This window comes from Taudactylus pleione, unplaced genomic scaffold (assembly GCF_031769625.1).
Source record: "Taudactylus pleione unplaced genomic scaffold, aTauple2 ptg000016l, whole genome shotgun sequence".
In the NCBI taxonomy this organism is placed as follows: Eukaryota; Metazoa; Chordata; class Amphibia; order Anura; family Myobatrachidae; genus Taudactylus; species Taudactylus pleione.
The window spans coordinates 49,532,553-49,553,589 of record NW_028284418.1 but is presented as its reverse complement, the minus strand read 5'-3'; the positions used below and the strand labels follow the sequence as shown (position 1 = coordinate 49,553,589).

General features: G+C 43.2%; 1 protein-coding gene across 4 annotated transcripts in view; it reads right to left on the bottom strand.

Moving 5' to 3' along the window:
- Positions 1 to 208: 208 nt before the first annotated feature.
- Positions 209 to 21,037, bottom strand: part of LOC148542032 (ATP-dependent translocase ABCB1-like) — a 180,542-nt gene continuing 159,713 nt past the window's right edge. For all 4 annotated transcript variants that reach the window (XM_088476374.1, XM_088476384.1, XM_088476365.1 and 1 more), the window contains exons 23-29: positions 14,111 to 14,211; positions 12,820 to 12,960; positions 11,572 to 11,728; positions 6,902 to 7,099; positions 5,079 to 5,285; positions 3,710 to 3,856; positions 209 to 1,412 (exon numbers count right to left, since the gene is read on the bottom strand). In XM_088476374.1, the coding sequence (XP_088332500.1) occupies positions 1,215 to 1,412; positions 3,710 to 3,856; positions 5,079 to 5,285; positions 6,902 to 7,099; positions 11,572 to 11,728; positions 12,820 to 12,960; positions 14,111 to 14,211 (1,149 nt within the window). In that variant the 3' untranslated portion in view covers positions 209 to 1,214. The remainder of the gene's footprint in view (positions 1,413 to 3,709; positions 3,857 to 5,078; positions 5,286 to 6,901; positions 7,100 to 11,571; positions 11,729 to 12,819; positions 12,961 to 14,110; positions 14,212 to 21,037) is intronic.

Here is a 21,037-nt window from a genome sequence, read left to right as displayed (position 1 = left end):
TTGTGTGCCTTAAACTAAAGTTTGTGTACATTGAACCATCAAAAAACAAAGGTTTCACTATATCAGTCATACGAAAAAAATTCTGTATTTCAGAATATTCCGTATTTTGGAATATTTGGATTTGGGAGACTCAACCTGTATACAAAATATGCATATAAATAAAAAGTGCGCACATACAGTACATATGCAGTATGAAAATACACAAAGGTTCCAAGCAACAAAATGTATTTATTTTGTAACATTTTTTCAGGCATATACAAAAACAATATTTAAGAAACATATTCAAAATGTATACATTATAATGCCCAACTAAGAATGAAAACAGTCCTAGTATACAAACATTGTATTTTATAGTGTATATTATATTAATACAAATACTTCTATTTTTTTCCAGAACAGAAAATAAAGGCTCAGTTTTAGTTGCTGAGCCACTGAGACACAGTCAGATTTTATCTAAGATTACAGCCGGCCATTTTCAGTTGTAAAATCATCAAATACTTAAATATAACAATGAAAAAACATAGGTCCATCTAACCGTAGCGGATGATCACCTGCTTGTCCCCTCTTCCTTCATAAAGGTGCTGAAAAGTAATGGCTACAGAGGAGGCTGACACAAATATGATATATAGATGGGACAGACCTATAAACACACACATATATGTAATATATATATATATTTACATGTTGTGCAAAAATACATAGACAATTTGGTAACATATTATATATACACACAACACATATATACACATATGGTAAGTTGAAGTCACAGAACAGGTAAGGACCAGATGTATTGGTGCAACTGGCCAAACCACAAGTAATAAAGCTGTGACCTCATAATATTTGCCTAATTATGCCAGATAGGCAGAGAGTGTTAGATTAATGATAAAAATGGCAGAAGCTCGGTTTGCCTTGTTTATATTTGGTCTTTGTCACGGAATAAGTGACAGTGTTCACATCATCATATGGTATGTACTGTATCACAACAACAATATAAACAATGCACAAAAACATAGCCAACATCTTCATCTGTATGACTTTCACTGTGTGATCAATTATTGATCAAACACATTTTTCCAGCCGTAATACCAGGATGACCTGTGCTCCAGGTACTGAAGTGTGCCTTGCTGGTGGATGGCAAAGGGCATGGTGTGCCAGGATTCCATTTTACCCCACAATCTAGCCCTGAAAATATTTAGTACAACTAAATCCCCCTATCAGTTAGTAACTTGTGAATTTACAAGAGCGTAATATGCGCCTTGTTTGGACAGCAGCTGGGGGTGAGTCCCTTGCTCAATCACCTTCCCGTTTTGAATTACAGCAATGATGTCGGCATTTTGGACTGTTGTCAGTCGATGAGCAATAACCACACATGTCCTGCCCTGTCTGGCATCGTCCAAAGCCTTCTGAACAACCTGTTAAAGTAGGAAATGCAGTTTTTAAAATAATTGAGATCTCATTCTAGATCTAGATCTTGTACATCAAAAAATAAGTTTGCATGACATATCCAATTTCTAATTATCACCCTCATGCAATAGGTTCTAAAATGTGGATGCACTGGTACATAACGGTACTTTTTGTTGTTGGGCATGTAACATTGGGGGGAATTCAATTCAACGCGAATTGAATAGCGCCGGGAGGGAGTTCCCGGAGCTATTCAATTCAGTGCGCTGTTATGTCAGAGAATGCCGGTTCTCGCGGCTTAACAAGAGTGTTAAGCTCAAGTTCCAGCATTCTCTGACTAAAGTGCCGGGCGCGCGACTGTTAGCGCCGCAACTAAGCAGTAAAACATCTGCGTCCCGGCACTTTTGTCGGATTTCTCCTCGCATCCCCAGGGGGGAGAGAAGAAATCCTTTGCCCGCCCAAACAGCACGGTGTACTGAATAGCTTCGGAGCTCCCTCCTGCGGCTATTCAACATCGAACTGAATTGAATTCCCCCCACTGTTACATGTAACATTGTTACAATCTGTGTATGCATATGCATCACAGTACGCGACCCAGCCACTGTGATCGGGACTGTGATCGCAGCGACTACGCAGACCCACAGCAGAGTAACTGACAGGAAGTGCCGTTCGTGGGTGGTAATGGGGGGTTATCAGCAAAACGCAAGCGTGTCCGTGCGTTTGAACGCCGCTGCAGTGGCGTGCATAAATTATCCACTGCGATGCCTTATGCACCTTGAGCTTTCACTGTGTGCAATGAAGTTAACACGCAAGTGTATGAGGCTCCGATTGTACCTGCTGTTACCGATGGCTTCGCAGTCTTGCTAAGGATTATGGATGTGTGTAAGGTAAAGTGGGCGTCCTCATGTAGTGCTGTGGCGGCATAGCGATCGCAATGAATTAGCATACTATCACAGTTGGACTACGTGCGTAATCACTATTGCATTTCCGATCTGTAGTGAAACAGGCCCAGTGTTCTCACTTTAACCTTAGTAAGTGAAGATATTGGATATTTAACCAAATAGGTATATTATGAGTGGACCTGCTGCTGACAACATGAGGCCTACATACAGGGCTTCCATACAAAATGTTGACAATGATTTGGTCGACACCAGATCGACATGACAAAAGGTAGACAGTAAAGAAGGTCGGCATGACCAAAAAGTCGACAAGCACAAAAGGTCAACATGGAATTGGTCAGCACAGAAATAGTCAACTCATCAGTTTTTTCTATTCAGGGTTAGGTACTTACAGGAGGGTTGGGGTTAGGCTGCAGAAGGGAGGGTTAGGATTAGGCACTTACTGGACAGTTAGGTTTAGGCACCAAGGGGAACGGGTTAGGTTTGGGCACCAAGGGGAGGGTTAGGTTTAGGGTTATGGTGAAGATTAGGGTTAGAAAAAAAAGTGTAGACCATTTCCATGTCGACCTTTTGAACCCGTTGACCTTCTGTACTGTGTAACTTTTGTCATGTTGACTTTTTGGTGTTTACCAAATTATTGTCTATGTTTTTATTGTCAAGCTTTTGTATCACACCCACACACAGGGCCTGATTCAGACCCGCTCGCAAGCGGGTCGATTGTGGGCCAGTGCGCACACGCGGCATGCGCGAGCCCCGGAGCGAGCTCAAAAAGCACTCGCTCCAGGACTCACTACAAAAGGGGGCAGCTGTCGATGTTGATCGACAGCTCGCCCCGTTTTGTAGGCAGGGAGGTGGGGTGGCTGGGCAAACAGAGGCGTTCCTGCAGGAATGCCTGCCGTTTGTGGGCTGGACTTCCTGCTCTATTAGAGCAGGAAGTCCACTGGGGCTTGTGGCAACGAGATCCTACCGTAAGGGTCTCGTCGCAAGCCCGATGGTCGCGATGGTCTTGACCATCGCGACCATCACCTGGCCGCTCGCATAAGCTGTGGGTGGTCACCCACAGCTATGCGAGCGGCCAGGAGGCCGCAACTTAAAAAACAAGCGCCCGCCCTGATTCAGAGCGAGCGCTCGCTTTTTGCGAGTGGCTCTGAATCAGGCCCACAGTGTGCTGAGAGATATAGAGTGAAAAGTGATAAGTCTGTGATAAGTGCCAGCCAATCAGCTTCCAACTGTCATCTCACAGGCTGTGTTTGAAAAATTACAGTAGGGAGCTGATTGGCTGGCACTTATCACAGACTTATCGCTTTTCACTCTGTCACTTATCACTGCTTAGTACATAGACCCTCTAATCAGAACCATGTTTATGCTGACATGAGTCAGTCAGGTCATAGTGTGACGTTAGCAGTTACCTTTTCACTTTCTGTATCAAGAGCGGACGTCGCTTCATCCAGTAGCAGCACTTTTGGCTTTCTGATTAAGGCACGGGCTATTGCAATTCTCTGCTTCTGTCCTCCTGAAAGCTGAGCTCCTTTATCTCCAACCCGTGTGTTATATTTCTAAATATTTGCAAAATAAAAGTGGAAAGATGACAATAAATATATTTATATCTTGGTTTTATTTTCACTGCTTGTAACACTCTTCCTGCCCATCATACAGTTGTCTAGTCTTTTCTTTTGTAATATACTCTTATTACTACTGTCCCGCACTAATTTCACCATGCTATTGTATTACACATAAGTGAGTGGCAGGTCCAGTCTGCATACGGGGTAGGTGGACAGCAGTGGGGATCATGTAGAGTCGGGGGCCTCGTATGTTAGCAGGTAAAGAGACACAGGCATGAAAGAGTGCTGTTACGTGCATACAGTATGTTTGGTCGGACGCCTCCCATGGCATCTAGCTGTACAACACTAGCACATGCTGCATGTTACATCAGGAAAGACTACAGATGTGACCGGACAATGTCAGTGGTAAATACCAAAGCCATATCTAGCTTATAAATTCTAATTAAACACAAATAGAAATGAAACAAAGTAAAATGAAGTTCCTCTTCAGACACCAAATGGAAATCTTCTTTTCTTCTAAGCCCAAATGTAAATATCAATTAAGGAATGCAAATAGACAGCTGCTACTTCATTTAATATAGCAGCCACACTAATGGAGAGGTTAGTTTGCAATCTGCCAGTGAGTAGCGGCTACATACTGCTGCTCATCATTGCGTCTTGTTGCAGCACGATTTCAGCACACGCAGGGGATACACCTCCATAAGGTCGCTCTACACTACAGTACTACAATTGGCCATCCCTTCCCTCTCTCGTGTAAATTCAGAGCTAATGTGCATACAGAATTAAGAATACACGTGTGATGCACCCTTGTATTACAGAAACACGTACTTTACACAAATAAAGCCTAAACTCTACAAGAGCCCCTGTGTGTTTTATTGGTATAGTGTTAGGCTGTAGCTTATTTGCTTAGGGCCATCGTCTGTGGTGTCACCAACAGGTGCAGGTCAGCAAAGTGGTGGCATTCTGTAGGTTGGCCAAGGCACAAGTTATGATGTGACAAGTTGGGGTCAGGTAGAAGCTCAGATTTATCCAACCTGCTTATCACTGTTTGCATTAAGTTATTGTCCTAAATAGACAGCACTATTATAGGCACAAGTGCGCAGACAGACTAGGTCAACGAAGGTTCGTAATAAGCTTTTGTTTGTTGTAACCCTTTGGAATGTACACATATAAGATAAGAAAAAAACCCATTCATTCATTTATTTGCTGTACTTACATCAGGCAGGCCTTCTATAAAAGTGTGGATATTAGCAGCATTTGCAGCTTCCACAATTTCTTCATCAGTCACATTTCTGTCCAGAGCTCCGTACTGAATATTTTCTGCTATGCTGCAGTCAAACAGTATAGGCTCCTGGGAGACGATTCCCATCTGGGACCTTAGCCACTTCAAATTCATTGACTTTGTGTCTATTCCATCTGCAAGCTGTAATTGGAGAAACACAATGCCTAATTAGAACAAAGTCATCATTATAAAATGTACACAATTTACATTTTCTTTCAATATATACTATACATACAAATTATTTTTATCTACTACTATGATTTTTAGAAGTGGTCTGTTACTGTTCTGTATATATGGTATACTGTATACATATGACATTGCCATCCACAGAATATGTGTGCTCACCCAATAGTTTTGCAAGCAAAACACTGATGTAACAAGTGTGCCATGGCCTCCCAGTCACCAGATGTCATTACAGCTTTTATGACATATTCAAGACAACGAATTTCCATCACCAAGAGGCATCAGTTGAGTGTATTTTTACAGTATTGTATTCTGGGCGTATATATATATATATATATATATATATATACTATATTAAAATTAATTGGCTGGTGGGATTGTTTATTTATGCATTCGGACACTTTTGCACCAACTGGGATGAAACCAGTTGGATCTTGGCTAAGTTTTAGGGGGGTTAGGGTCCCAGTCGGACCTACCATTGGTGTATACTGGGCAGTTCCTGGGGAGCCTGTTCTGAGCCTTCCACTTGATGGATTTGGATGAAAACTTCCCAGAATGGTAACATTGGATCCCAGAAGACATACTAGGAGGTTGAGGTCCCAGTCAGACCTCACGTTGGTGTAAGCTGGACAGAACTTTGATCCAGGGACGCTGGGCTTAACTTTGACTGGGGGAACCTGTTTTGGGCCTTCCACTGTATGGATTTGGATGAAAACTTCATAGAGGGGTGGCAATTGGTCTGGGATGCCTAATGGGAGTGGTTGGGGTCCTGGTCGGACCTCACGGGCAGAACCTTGACAATATATATTATATATATATATATATATATATATTTACTCACTACTTGTACTGATCAGTAAATAAGACAATTGGCATTTATAAGCCTTTATCCCCTTCATATCAGATTAATAGATGTTCAGTTAATCAGTGATGGCTACACTAACCTGAAATTCATTGCCATCTGGTTATAACTAAAGATGCATACGTAAGGGTTTGAATGGACATTGAATACTAAACTTGGCAAAACAGTTTCCAGGGACATGATATGTGATGCTGTCTCAGCAGACCTTGGAAGCACAACAATCCCCAACGTGACATGTTTATGGACTTTAGAAAATAATATTTAAAGAGAGGTGTATTTTGGAGTACGTTGTTAATAAAGCCTAGAAGATACATGGTAAGAATTGCATCTAAAATGGAGAACAAGAGGAATGTTGTTTTGCTTATGGTTAATAGTGAAAACACTAAAGCTTGGGACAGTGCATAGAAATTAGGGGCAGTTGATGATTAAGGAATCCTGGTACAATATTAAAATGAAGCAGAATGGGCCTAAATAATTAAAAAGTCGGTATGTTTTGTGTATTAGACTTTTTTTTTTACCTCAGAGCATCCAAATACATAGAATATCAGATGATTATATAATCTAAAATTGCCTGGAAGGTGTAACCACTGCAATACTGATATGGCATCTGCCTAACTGACAGTATTCACTGCATGTGAAAATCAGGTTGATGGCAATAAACCAATAAAGTAAATAATAATGTTTCTGGTAAATATATTTTCCCAACTCTTACCACTTTTCCATCCACGGGATCATAGAACCTCTCCAGTAACTGAACAGAGGTGCTTTTCCCACATCCGCTGCTGCCCACCAGGGCAAGAGTTTGTCCTTTGGAAACTTTAACACTCAGCCCCTGAAGAACCTGGACTTTAGCCCTTGTTGGGTACACAAATTTGATATCTTGGAACTCAAGGTTTCCTTCAAATGCACTCTACAATATAAGAAACATGTTTCTTGTTCAGTAATAAGCAAGACAATAAACAAAGCATTTCACACATTATTGCTAATTTTCTATCATCGCACTGTTCTTTCATTGTCTAACTATCTCTACGCAAATTGTAACTGCATTTAGGTCTACAATTTGAACTTGACCACATCAATCAATCAAGAATATTAGTAAAAAATACCTAATATCTAGTGATGGGTAAACGGCAGCCCTTAGGCCACTGTAGATTCAGTGAACATTTACCGGTCCTATAGCAAAGAATAAGACAGAGCATGATGGGAGCAGCCGGCTTCTGCATCATGTGACCTCTTCGGCATATTGCACATGACCTGTAATCAGGAGGAGGGAGTACAGTGCACCACATGGAATCAAGCACATACTGTATGTGGCCCTACCAGTGTATATGATTGAACATCACTGGTCTATCTACTGTTAGGTGTTATGACAATAATCTACTGACCTATAGAAGATCTACTGCAGGTGCAGCTGCTACGCGACCCATAGGTTGGGGAGCTAGCAATGCCTCCCCCCTTTGCGAGACACCCACTGTACTGAAAAGAGGAGAGTAGAGACCTCTTATGAGCAGCGCATGTGTAGAGGGTACACGCACTGGACCAAGAATGACCAGGAGATGTCTGCTCTATTCTTACCTAAATTTTGGGATGGGACCCGGTGATGCACCTTTCACCCATGCTACTGACCTCAACAAATCTGTCATGTCACTGCATAGACTCACTAAACATTTAACTTGTTCTGTGATTTAAAGTATCATAATAGGACAAAATATAATTAGATGTGATAAGTAATTCCAGTTACCCAACACATAGCCATCTCTGAATCATCACTGACTGTACCGGGGATCACAGACACCGATCCCGGCCATGTACCTTGGGGTGGATCAGCACAGGCTGTGACGTTTCTGTGCGCTACAGTCAGGGCCGGTTCTATGATTACGCAAGGTACGTGGCCGCGATTAATTAATTAATTTACCAGTAGCCAGGACCCAGCAGCGGATAGGCTGACCGCGGGCAGACTGTGTCACTGTGACACAGCTGCACCGCGGTTCTAATGGGCGGTCGTCCAATGGCTTGTATGCAGCGGCATAACGTCATGACATCACGCCGCAAGGTCGCAGGTGCAAACAGGGCTGGCAGGAGGAGTGACAGCTATAGCTCACCTTTGAGAAGGATCGGGGTGCGGAGACGAGAGGAGGGGAGCGGGTATGCCAGGGGGTCCGGAGTACACAAGTAACTAGCTGTTTCTAATGTTTTTAATGTGACCAGAGCTAACCAGCCACAGCAGCACTGTGCATGACCACGGCTGTCCTTCCAGCTCCTCATCTCCACCCAGCAGTACCTCCCCAGTGCAGTGACAGTGAGTATGTGACAGCTGCAACCAGCGAGCTAGACAGACAACCTCCATCCCCCTCACTGCAGTGTGTGACTGTAAGTAGATGCGGACTGATGCAGAGTAGTACACCACCTGCAATGTACACTCCTGTAGCCAGCCCCTCTACCCCCTCAGTGTGATATGATACAGTCAGCCCCCCCACAGTGTGAGCTAATGTAGACAGCCCCCCCTGTGAGCACCCCTATAGCCAGCTAGTCCACTACACTCCCCCCACCTTGTGTAGTATGCTTCCCAGTAGCCAGCCTCTAACCCCCCTCACCATAGTGTGCACCCCCTGTATCCACCCTCCAGCATTGATCTGCCTATGGGATTAAGTGCAACCTGCAGAATGCCCTAGCAAGGAAAGGGAGACTATGCTCTGGTGAGTAAGCAAAGCATGTTTCAAGTTATTGCTTAAAAACTTTAACTTTTAGATAACACAGCTATCTCCATTTTTTGTGTATATATATATATATATATACACAGTCAGGTCCATAAATTTTGGGACATTGACAGAATTTTCAGATTTTGGCCTCTATTCACCACCACAATGGCTTTGAAATGAAACAAACAAGATGTGATTTAACTGCAGACTTTCAGATTTAATTTGAGGGTAATTACATCCAAATCAGGTGAACGGTGTAGGAATTACAATGGTTTCTATATTTGCCTCCCACTTTTTAAGGAGCCAAAAGTAATGGGACAAACTAAACAATCCTAAATCTAACTTTCACTTTTTAATACTTTGTTGGAAATCCTTTGCAGGCAATTACAGCCTGAAGTGTGGAACGTATAGACATCACCAGTCGCTGGGTTTCATCCCTGGTGATGCTCTGCCAGGCCTCTACTGCAAATGTCTTCAGTTCCTGCTTGTTCTTGGGGCATTTTCCCTTCAGTTTTGTTTTCATCAAGTGAAATGCATGCTCAATCGGATTCAGGTCAGGGGATTGACTTGGCCATTGCATAACATTCCACTTTTTAGCCTTAAAAAACTCTTTGGTTGCTTTTGCAGTATGCTTCGGGTCATTGTCCATCTGGACTGTGAAGCGCCGTCCAATGAGTTCTAAAGCATTTGACTGAATATGAGCATATAATATTGCCCGAAACCCTTCAGAATTCATTCTGCTGCTTTTGTCTTCAATCACATCATCAATAAATACAGGGGAACCAGTTCAATTGGCAGCCATACATGCCCACGCCATGACACTACCACCACCATGCTTCACTGATGAGGTGGTATGTTTTGGATCATGAGCAGTTCCTTTCCTTCTCTTCTCTTCCCATCACTCTGGTACAAGTTGATCTTTGTCTCATCTGTCTATAGGATGTTGTTCCAGAACTGTAATGGCTTTTTTAGATGTTGTTTGGCAAACTCTAATCTGGTCTTCCTGTTTTTGTGGCTCACCAATGGTTTACATCTTGTGGTGAACCCTCTATATTCACTCTTGTGAAGTCTTCTCTTGATTGTTGACTTTGACACATATACATCTACCTCCTGGAGAGTGTTCTTGATTTGGCCAACTGTTGTGAAGTGGTTTTTCTTCACCAGGGAAATAATTATTTTGTCATCCACCACAGTTGTTTTCCGTGGTCTTCCGGGTCTTTTGGTGTTGCTGAGCTCTCCGGTGCGTTCTTTCTTTTTAAGAATGTTCCAAACAGTTGATTTGGCCACACCTAATGTTTTTGCTATTTCTCTGATGGGTTTGTTTTGATTTTTCAGCCTAATGATGGCTTGCTTCACTGATAGTGACAGCTCTTTGGATCTCATATTGAGAGTTGACAGCAACTGATTCCAAATGCAAATGTCACACCTAGAATCAACTCCAGACCTTTTACCTGCTTAATTGATAATGAAATAACGAGGGAATAGCCCACACCTGTCCATGAAATAGCTTTTGAGTTGATAGTCCCATTACTTTTGGCCCCTTAAAAAGTGGGAGGCACATATTGAAACTGTTGTAATTCCTACAACGGTCACCTGATTTGGATGTAATTACCCTCAAATTAAAGCTGAAAGTCTGCAGTTAAAGCACATCTTGTTTGTTTCATTTCAAAACCATTGTGGTGGTGAATAGAGGCCAAAATCTGAAAATTCTGTCAATGTCCCAATATTTATGGACCTGATATATATATATATTGTTGCTGATTGAGGCAATACCGCTTTTCCCACTAGACCACGCCCCCTTAAACATAACTCGGGGGGGCGCAAAGAAAAATATTTGCTTACCAAAACAAATGGGCTTGGGCTGGCCCTGGCTACAATCCAGCACCGCCACGTCATCAGGCAGCCCCCAGCAAAAGTTGAGTGGCCCAAGTTGGGGGCATGGCTAAGTGGGGTGTGGTTATGCCACACACACACCTCTAAAGAAGACCCTGCAGCGCCTACTGGGTGGACAGGTGTTTTTCCAACTGACCAAATGTTGCTGGTAGAACACAAATGATTAACTAGCACACAATGTAACAAACGGGTTTGTGTAGGGGTTAGGGAATGTATGTTTCTATAAAAGTGTTACCTGTATGCTTAATGCTAACATATCAATCCAGATAGTGTTCGCTCTGATGTATAAGAAGCAGTAGAATATATAACTGTCTGTCTAGCTTTGCACCTCCACTTACTGTACACTATACTCTGGCTGACACTCACCAGACAGGGCGTGACACGTATAATAAAAGAAAGGGTATGAGCTAAACTAGGGACGGAGGTGATACAGCAGAAGCTGCAAAGCTTTGTGTACTTATAGAGCATTTCACCAGTTCAATTAGGGTATAACAGTCAGTAAGAATTGAAAATAGGGATGGAATGATATAAAAACAAGGGAGTGACTGAGAATGGCATATTAACAATGTAATCGTAGTACAATTTGACTGTATGCTATTTGTATATTCTTACAACATTTTTTTTAATGAGATAAATCGTTATTTAGTTTTAAATAATTAACACACAAAACAAAAACCAAATCATTGGTCATTGACATGAGAACACAATACAAAGTAATGAATGCAACAAGAACATTCAAGACCATTGTGAAATATAAAGAACATGACATGTTACTGGTAAGTTGTCTTACCAGTTTCTCTCCATCCTCACTGTAACTGTCTATCGCTGGCTGCCTGTCCAGAAGCTTCATAATGCGCTGGGCTGATACTGTGGCTTTTCCAAAGTCGGGCGCAAGAGACGTGGACTGTCCCACATTCATAGCGGCAAAAATAATTGCAGAGAAAACTCTATAGGAAAACATAAAATAATGATTGCAGAAAAGCTATAAAATAATAGTTACTAATTATTCTTGCCATTAAAAGGCATTCCTCTAAATTGTCACTGTATAATATAAATGTGACTGTTTCTGCTCCTGAGTTACTTTTACTCTATTTATTACCAGTTATTTATACAGCGCACACATATTCCGCAGCGCTTTACAGAGAATATCTGGCCATTCATATCAGTCCCTGCCCCAGTGAAGCTTACAATCTATACTCCCTGCCACATGTATACGCACACACATACACAGTAGGGTTCATTTTTGTTGGGAGACAATTAACCTACCAGTACATTTTTGGAGTGTGGGAGGAAACTGGAGTACCAGGGGGAAACCCTCGCAAGCACAGGGAGAATATACAAACTCCACACAGTTGCGTCTGTGGTTGGACCTCAGTGCTGTGAGGCAGTAATGCTAACCATTACACCATTTGTGCACACTGTATTCTGTATTATGCTCAGTTTGATTGGGAACTTAGCAACAAATACCAAGAAAATAAGCCAATTACTGTAGGTTATATTATGCATAAGTATCTCACTTCTATAAATAACTTTATAATATTTTTGTATAACAATAAACTGTTTATGGGTTACACACAGTGAAGAAATCAATGAGAATGCCATCTATCAATTCTCTCAATCATCTACACCACTGAGGCATGAGGCATACAGGGACTGGTATACTTTTAAAACAGGGACTGGTCAAAGAGTCAATAGGATAATTTAGGAAACTCTGGAAGCTGTGCATCCACTGAAGTGTACAGTAAATGGCTCTAGGTGCCAGTAATAATCTGACAGGCACATTGGCTATCTGATTCCTGTGACTTATCCAGCCTGGATTTAAATCAGTGCTGTTCTCGATATTTACAGAAAGGGCCCCACTCATATTAATTGATAATACTCTATGTTCTTCAAAGATAGTGCAATCATTTTAACCCACTCCAGCTATAGCTAAATTATATATCCTATAATGCGGAGCCACCTGCAATCAAGTGCCACCAATAGTGGTACAGAATGAAAAATGACTAAGTTCTTTGTTTTATAGGAGTTCAGTACTTACATGAACACGTTCTCGAATTCTGTGTAGCAGTGTGCAATCAGCCATGCTCCAAACCGAAATACAGCTGCGTTCACAAAGAAGTTAATTGACTGGGAAATGGAATAAGTAATGCCATAGATTGGAGCTTTAGCCAAAGAGTCCCTAATGTAGAGAACAAAAAATCTTGTCAGAAGTCAGTCATGCAATTTGGATGTTTCTTATAAGCATATTATATCATTTACACGTGTACATATGTCATATGTTTTAGGTGAGAAATTCTCCCAATATAATAGTCTTTATTTTGGGACTGATCAAGAGAAGGTCTACGCAAGATGACCGATTGTTGTGGGTCTGCACATGCAGAACGGGTTGATTGCTCACAGTCCCCCCTTAGCCGGAGAATAATTAACATGCTGCAGCATTTGAGGGGTGGTGACCAGAACCTTTGCACAAAATGGGGGCGCGTCGCCCTTTTTTTGTAGGTGTGCCAAGCCCAGGGTCTGCGTTGTGGGATGCAGCCTTCCTGGACCTGGCAGAGGGGTTGCGACGGCCAGGCTGAGTAAGCTTCGGCTTGTGCAGACTGACCAAGGGTGGCGACCATCTCAAATCACAGATGCATACAGGAGGCCTCTATTTCCTACAGACACCTCCTGCTGCTTTAACATATTAGTTGGACAGTATTGCACAGCTGCTTCCCTGGGGCTTCCCTGAGGCTGTACAATACTGTCCACATCGGAATCAGGATCTATATTTTTACTTAATACAGAATCATTTACATATGGGAACCATACAGTATGTTAGTTTGAAGTATTGCATAAAGCTGGCAAGTACTGTACCCTAGGCCACCATGAATAGATCCGGGTCCTGGTTCTTTTACAGGGCATAGACAATCATTTATATTTGGCCCCATGGAGATTTAATGCTGCTTCTAAGCGGGAGAATAATGCAATATGGGGTGTAGTCACATACTAATGGGGGCATGGCTTACATTATACCCTCCCCCTCTTGAGCCCCTGCAAATACAAGTCAGAAAATGAGAAAGCATCTACATGTACCCATCACCAATACACTGTGGAGGCAGACATTTTGTCAGCTGAACCCGGCTTATCCAGTAGCAACTAGTGACACCACTGCGAGTCTACAGTATACGAGGCCACTGGTTTCTATTGAATCAATAAAGCTGCATTCTCATAGGTATTACTTCAGCTAACAAAATGGCTGGTGTAACAGTATACATGTGATAGGTTCTACACCTTAACCAATATTTCATACAGCTGTAATTACAAAATTTATTATTTAACATAAGACTTACCTGTAAGGGCCTGATAAGCTTTCATTATATCTCCTGTAGAATGCCTCTTCTCTTGTCAGTGATACCACTGTTCTTATATTTTCAACTGCCTCAGTTGAGATCTGCATGAAAAAATAAAATTACGTTCAACTTATTTAAATAGTGTTATAATCTCCCATCATACCACAGGCGCTGACTCCTGGAGTGTGGGAAAAACAGGGGCAGCCCCCTCATTGGGGGAATCAGCTAAACAACACGTCCCAACTTACAGACCACACCCTCTAACTAGGGGTGAGCGGGTTCGGATTTCTGAAATCCGAACCCCCCCGAGCCCCCCCGATCCGAGGCAGATCCGAGTCAGGCTCGACTTTTCCCGCCTGACTCGGATCTGAAATCGAGGCAAAACGTCATCATCCCGCCTTCCGGGTCTCGCGGGTTTTGGATCCTATATAAGGTACCCGCGTCGGCGCCATTTTCTCACTCGGCTGTGGACAGTGAAGAGGGAGGGTGGGAGTTAGGGCTGGCTGGGCTGTGTAGTGTAGTGTAGTTTAGTGCAGAGTAGTGTTGTGCTGTGCTGTGCAGCACTGTGCTGCTGTTGTCCATAGGGCCTGTGTCCACTACTTCAAAGTCCATAGGGGCTGGCTGTGTTGTGCTGTGCTGCTGTTAATAGGGGCTGTGTCCACTACTTCAAAGTCCATAGGGGCTGGCTGGACTGTGTTGTGCAGTCAGTTCTCCATAGGGGCTGTGTCCACTCCAAAGTCCTGTGCAGTGTCCCAGTCCTAAAGGGGTGCTGTAGTGTTGTCCAGGGGGTGCTCTGACCATCAGGGGTGCTCCCCCCAAGTGCTAAAAAAATAATATTTTTGCTGTGTTTGTGAATTGTGTGCGCAGTAGCCGCACGTGCATCATCAAAGTAGTGCCAAGCGTGCGCCTGTGTCATAAGTAAAGGGCCGGCTAGCTTGACCGTTAAAGGGTGCTGTAACCCCCAAAGTACACTCCAGTCCAAACCAAAAAAATAAATATTTTCTGTGTTTGTGAATTGTGTGCGCAGTAACCGCACGTGCATCAACAAAGTAGTGCCAAGCGTGCGCCTGTGTCATAAGTAAAGGGCCGGCTGGCTTGACCGTTAAAGGGTGCTGTAACCCCCAAAGTACACTCCAGTCCAAACCAAAAAAAAATATATTTTCTGTGTTTGTGAATTGTATGCGCAGTAGCCGCACGTGCATCATCAAAGTAGTGCCAAGCGTGCGCCTGTGTCATAAGTAAAGGGCAGGCTGGCTTGACCGTTAAAGGGTGCTGTAACCCCCAAAGTACACTCCAGTCCAAACAAAAAAAATATATATTTTCTGTGTTTGTGAATTGTGTGCGCAGTAGCCGCACGTGCATCAACAAAGTAGTGCCAAGCATGCGCCTGTGTCATAAGTAAAGGGCCGGCTGGCTTGACCGTTAAAGGGTGCTGTAACCCCCAAAGTACACTCCAAACCAAATAAAAAAATATTTTCTGTGTTTGTGAATTGTGTGCACTGTGGCTGCACGTGCATCAACAAAGGAGCAGCGCCAAGCGTGCGCCTGTGTCCCATAAGTAAAGAGCCGGCTGGCTAATTTCTTAAAGGGTGGTGTAACCCACAAAGTGCACTACTCTCCAGCAAAAATAAAAAAATATTTTCTGTGTTTGTGTGCGCCTTAGCCGCACGTATATATCAATATAACAGAAATGGAGGACCAAACTTTCTCCGATAAAAATAAAATAGGGAAAGATCAAGAACCACTTCCTCCTAGTGCTGTTGCTGCTGCTGGGAGTTGTTCATCATCCCAGAGAGGATGTAGGAACATCACTACTTTTACTAAACAATTGACCCTCCAACAGTCCCTAGCGATGAGGATGAAGTACGACAGCAGTCATCCTGAAGCAAAACGTATAACTGAGGCCTTGACTGCTATGTTGGTGTTAGACGTGCGTCCGGTATCCGCCATTAGTGCAGTGGGATTTAGACAATTGATGGAGGTAGTGTGTCCCCGGTTCCAAATCCCGTCTAGATTCCACCTGCATCCTCAAAGCAGCAGCGACAAGCGTGCGTCTGTCTGTTAAAGGGTGGTGTAACCCTCAAAGTGCGCTCCACAAACAATAAAAATATTCTTCTTTTTTTCTGTCTTTGTGAAATGTGTGGGCTGTAGCCACACTTGCATCCTCAAAGCAGCAGCGACAAGCGTGCGTCTGTCTGTTAAAGGGTGGTGTAACCCTCAAAGTGCGCTCCACAAACAATAAAAAAAAATTTTTTTTTCTGTCTTTGTGAATTGTGTGGGCTGTAGCCACACTTGCATCCTCAAAGCAGCAGCGACAAGCGTGCGTCTGTCTGTTAAAGGGTGGTGTAACCCTCAAAGTGCGCTCCACAAACAATAAAAAAATTCTTTTTTTTTCTGTCTTTGTGAATTGTGTGGGCTGTAGCCACACTTGCATCCTCAAAGCAGCAGCGACAAGCGTGCGTCTGTCTGTTAAAGGGTGGTGTAACCCTCAAAGTGCGCTCCACAAACAATAAAAAAATTCTTTTTTTTTCTGTCTTTGTGAATTGTGTGGGCTGTAGCCACACTTGCATCCTCAAAGCAGCAGCGACAAGCGTGCGTCTGTCTGTTAAAGGGTGGTGTAACCCTCAAAGTGCGCTCCACAAACAATAAAAAAATTCTTTTTTTTTCTGTCTTTGTGAAATGTGTGGGCTGTAGCCGCACCTGCATCCTTAAAGCAGCAGCGACAAGCGTGCGTCTGTCTGTTAAAGGATTACATCGGTGACAGCATCCAAGTAGGCATGTCAGACAGTCCGTACCTCTACTGGCAGGAAAAAGAAGCAATTTGGAGGTCCCTGTACAAGCTGGCTCTATTTTACTTGAGTTGCCCCCCTCCATGGTGTACTCCGAAAGAGTGTTTAGTGCAGCCGGGAACCTTGACAGCAAAAGGCGTAGGAGGTTGCTTCCACAAAATGTGGAGAAGATGATGTTCATAAAATGAATTATCAACTCTTCCAGGGAGACCAGCCTCCAGAATGTACAGAGGGACCTGTGGTTGTGGATTCCAGCGGGGACGAATTAATACTCTGTGAGGATGAGGATGTACACAACACTGAAGAGGGTGAGGAATCGGTGGATGAGGAGGATGAGGACGACATCTTGCCTCCGTAGAGCCAGTTTGTGCAGGGACAGATTAATTGCCAGCTTGTTTTGTGGGGGCCCAAACGAACCAATCATTTCAGCCACAGTCGTGTGGCAGACCCTGGCGCTGAAATGTTTGGTTTGTTAAAGTGTGCATGTCCTGTTTATACAACATAAGGGTGGGTGGGAGGGCCCAAGGACAATTCCATCTTGCACCTCTTTTTTTTATTTGAATTATGTACTGTTTGGGGCCTAGTTTTTCAAACTGCCATCCTGTCTGCCACTGCAGTGTCACTCCTAGATGGACCACGTGTTTGTGCCGCCCACTCGTATCTCTTAGCATAGTCATCCAGCTACCTCGGTGCAACCTTTTGGATATAAAAACACTATTGTGAGGTGTGAGGTGTTCAGAATAGACTGGAAATGAGTGGAAATTAACGTTATTGAGGTTAATAATAGCATAGGAGCAGAAAAATCAACACATTCTGTGATTTTAGCTGTTTTTATGCTTTTTTTAAAAAAAATACAGATCCAAAACACAAAACCCAGAACCCAAAACACGGAAGGGTGGTTTTGGCAAAACCAATCCAGATCCAAAACACGAAGAAAGATCCAGATCCAAAACCAAAACACAAAACACGAAAAGTGGCCGGTGCACACCCCTACCTCTAACTAACAAGCTTCATTTTTGGGCAACAACAATTTGAGCGGTTATGCATTTATATTATTCTTCATTAGTGGTAGTTACCAAAATCATGATATTACTAAGCACCTATTTTATGTCATGTCATTACCACATGCTCTATTGTGTGCACAAGTGAGATTTTGCTGTTGGTGTGACCATGGACTAGGGGTGTGCACCGGCCACTTTTCGTGTTTTGGTTTTGGATCTGGATCTTTCTTCGTGTTTTGGATCTGGATTGGTTTTGCCAAAACCACCCTTCCGTGTTTTGGGTTCTGGGTTTTGTGTTTTGGATCTGTATTTTTTTTAAAAAAAGCATAAAAACAGCTAAAATCACAGAATTTGTTGGTTTCTCTGCTCCTATGCTATTATTAACCTCAATAACCTTAATTTCCACTCATTTCCAGTCTATTCTGAACACCTCACACCTCACAATAGTGTTTTCATGTCCAAAAGGTTGCACCGAGGTAGCTGGATGACTATGCTAAGCGACACGAGTGGGCGGCACAAACACGTGACCCATCTAGGAGTGACACTGCAGTGGCAGACAGGATGGCAGTTAGAAAAACTAGGCCCCAAACTGTACATAATGCAAAGAAAAAAAAGAAGTGCAAGATGGAATTGTCCTTGGGCCCTCCCACCCACCCTTATGTTGTATAAACAGGACATGCACACTTTAACAAATCAATCATTTCAGCGCCAGGGTCTGCCACACAACTGTGGCTGAAATGATTGGTTCGTTTGGGCCCCCACAAAACAAGCTGGCAATTAATGTGTCCCTGCACAAACTGGCTCTACGGAGGCAAGATGTCATCCTCATCCTCCTCATCCACCGATTCCTCACCCTCTTCAGTGTGTACATCCTCATCCTCACAGAGTATTAATTCGTCCCTGCTGGAACCACAGGTCCCTCTGTACGTTCTGGAGGCTGGTCTCCCTGGAAGAGTTGATAATTCATTTTATGAACATCATCTTCTCCACATTTTGTGGAAGCAACCTCCTACGCCTTTCGCTGACAAGGTTCCCGGCTGCACTAAACACTCTTTCGGAGTACACACTGGAGGGGGGGCAACTCAGGTAAAATAGAGCCAGTTTGTACAGGGACCTCCAAATTGCTTCTTTTTCCTGCCAGTACAGGTACGGACTGTCTGACATGCCTACTTGGATGCTGTCACCGATGTAATCCTTTAACAGACAGACGCACGCTTGTCGCTGCTGCTTTGAGGATTCAAGTGCGGCTACAGCCCACACAATTCACAAAGACAGAAAAAAAAAAAGAATATTTTTATTGTTTGTGGAGCACACTTTGAGGGTTACACCACCCTTTAACAGACAGACGCACGCTTGTCGCTGCTGCTTTGAGGATGCAAGTGCGGCTACAGCCCACACAATTCACAAAGACAGAAAAAAGAAGAAGAATATTTTAATTGTTTGTGTAGAACACTTTGAGGTGTCACCACCCTTTAACAGACAGACGCACGCTTGTCGCTGCTGCTTTAAGGATGCAGGTGCGGCTACAGCCCACACATTTCACAAAGACCGAAAAAAAAAAGAACAATATTTTAATTGTTTGTGTAGAACACTTTGAGGTGTCATCACCCTTTAACAGACAGACGCACGCTTGTCGCTGCTGCTTTGAGGATGCAAGTGTGGCTACATCGCACACAAGTCACAAACACATTAAAAAATAGTTTTTTATTTTTTGGAACACTTTGAGAGTTACACCACCCTTTAACAGACAGACGCACGCTTGTCGCTGCTGCTTTAAGGATGCAGGTGCGGCTACAGCCCACACATTTCACAAAGACCGAAAAAAAAAGAACAATATTTTAATTGTTTGTGTAGAACACTTTGAGGGTGTCACCACCCTTTAACAGACAGACGCACGCTTGTCGCTGCTGCTTTAAGGATGCAGGTGCGGCTACAGCCCACACATTTCACAAAGACCAAAAAAAAAAGAACAATATTTTAATTGTTTGTGTAGCACACTTTGAGGGTGTCACCACCCTTTAACAGACAGACGCACGCTTGTCGCTGCTGCTTTAAGGATGCAGGTGCGGCTACAGCCCACACAATTCACAAAGACAGAAAAAAGAACAATATTTTAATTGTTTGTGTAGCACACTTTGAGGGTGTCACCACCCTTTAACAGACAGATGCACGCTTGTCGCTGCTGCTTTAAGGATGCAGGTGCGGCTACAGCCCACACAATTCACAAAGACAGAAAAAAGAACAATATTTTAATTGTTTGTGTAGCACACTTTGAGGGTGTCACCACCCTTTAACAGACAGACGCACGCTTGTCGCTGCTGCTTTAAGGATGCAGGTGTGGCTACAGCCCACACATTTCACAAAGCCCCCCAAAAAAAGAACAATATTTTAATTGTTTGTGTAGCACACTTTGAGGGTGTCACCACCCTTTAACAGACAGACGCACGCTTGTCGCTGCTGCTTTGAGGATGCAAGTGTGGCTACATCGCACACAAGTCACAAACACATTAAAAAAATAGTTGTTTTTTTTTTGGAACACTTTGAGAGTTACACCACCCTTTAACAGACAGACGCACGCTTGTCGCTGCTGCTTTAAGGATGCAGGTGAGGCTACAGCCCACACATTTCACAAAGACCGAAAAAAAAAGAACAATATTTTAATTGTTTGTGTAGAACACTTTGAGGGTGTCACCACCCTTTAACAGACAGACGCACGCTTGTCGCTGCTGCTTTGAGGATGCAGGTGGAATCTAGACGGGATTTGGAACCGAGGACACACTACCTCCATCAATTGTCTAAATCCCACTGCACTAATGTCGGATACCGGACGCACGTCTAACACCAACATAGCAGTCAAGGCCTCAGTTATACGTTTTGCTTCAGGATGACTGCTGTCGTACTTCATCCTCATCGCTAGGGACTGTTGGAGGGTCAATTGTTTAGTAAAAGTAGTGATGTTCCTACTTCCTCTCTGGGATGATGAACAACTCCCAGCAGCAGCAACAGCACTAGGAGGAAGAGGTTCTTGATCTTTCCCTATTTTATTTTTATCGGAGAAAGTTTGGTCCTCCATTTATGTTATATTGATATATATACGTGCGGCTAAAGCGCACACAAACACAGAAAATATTATTTTA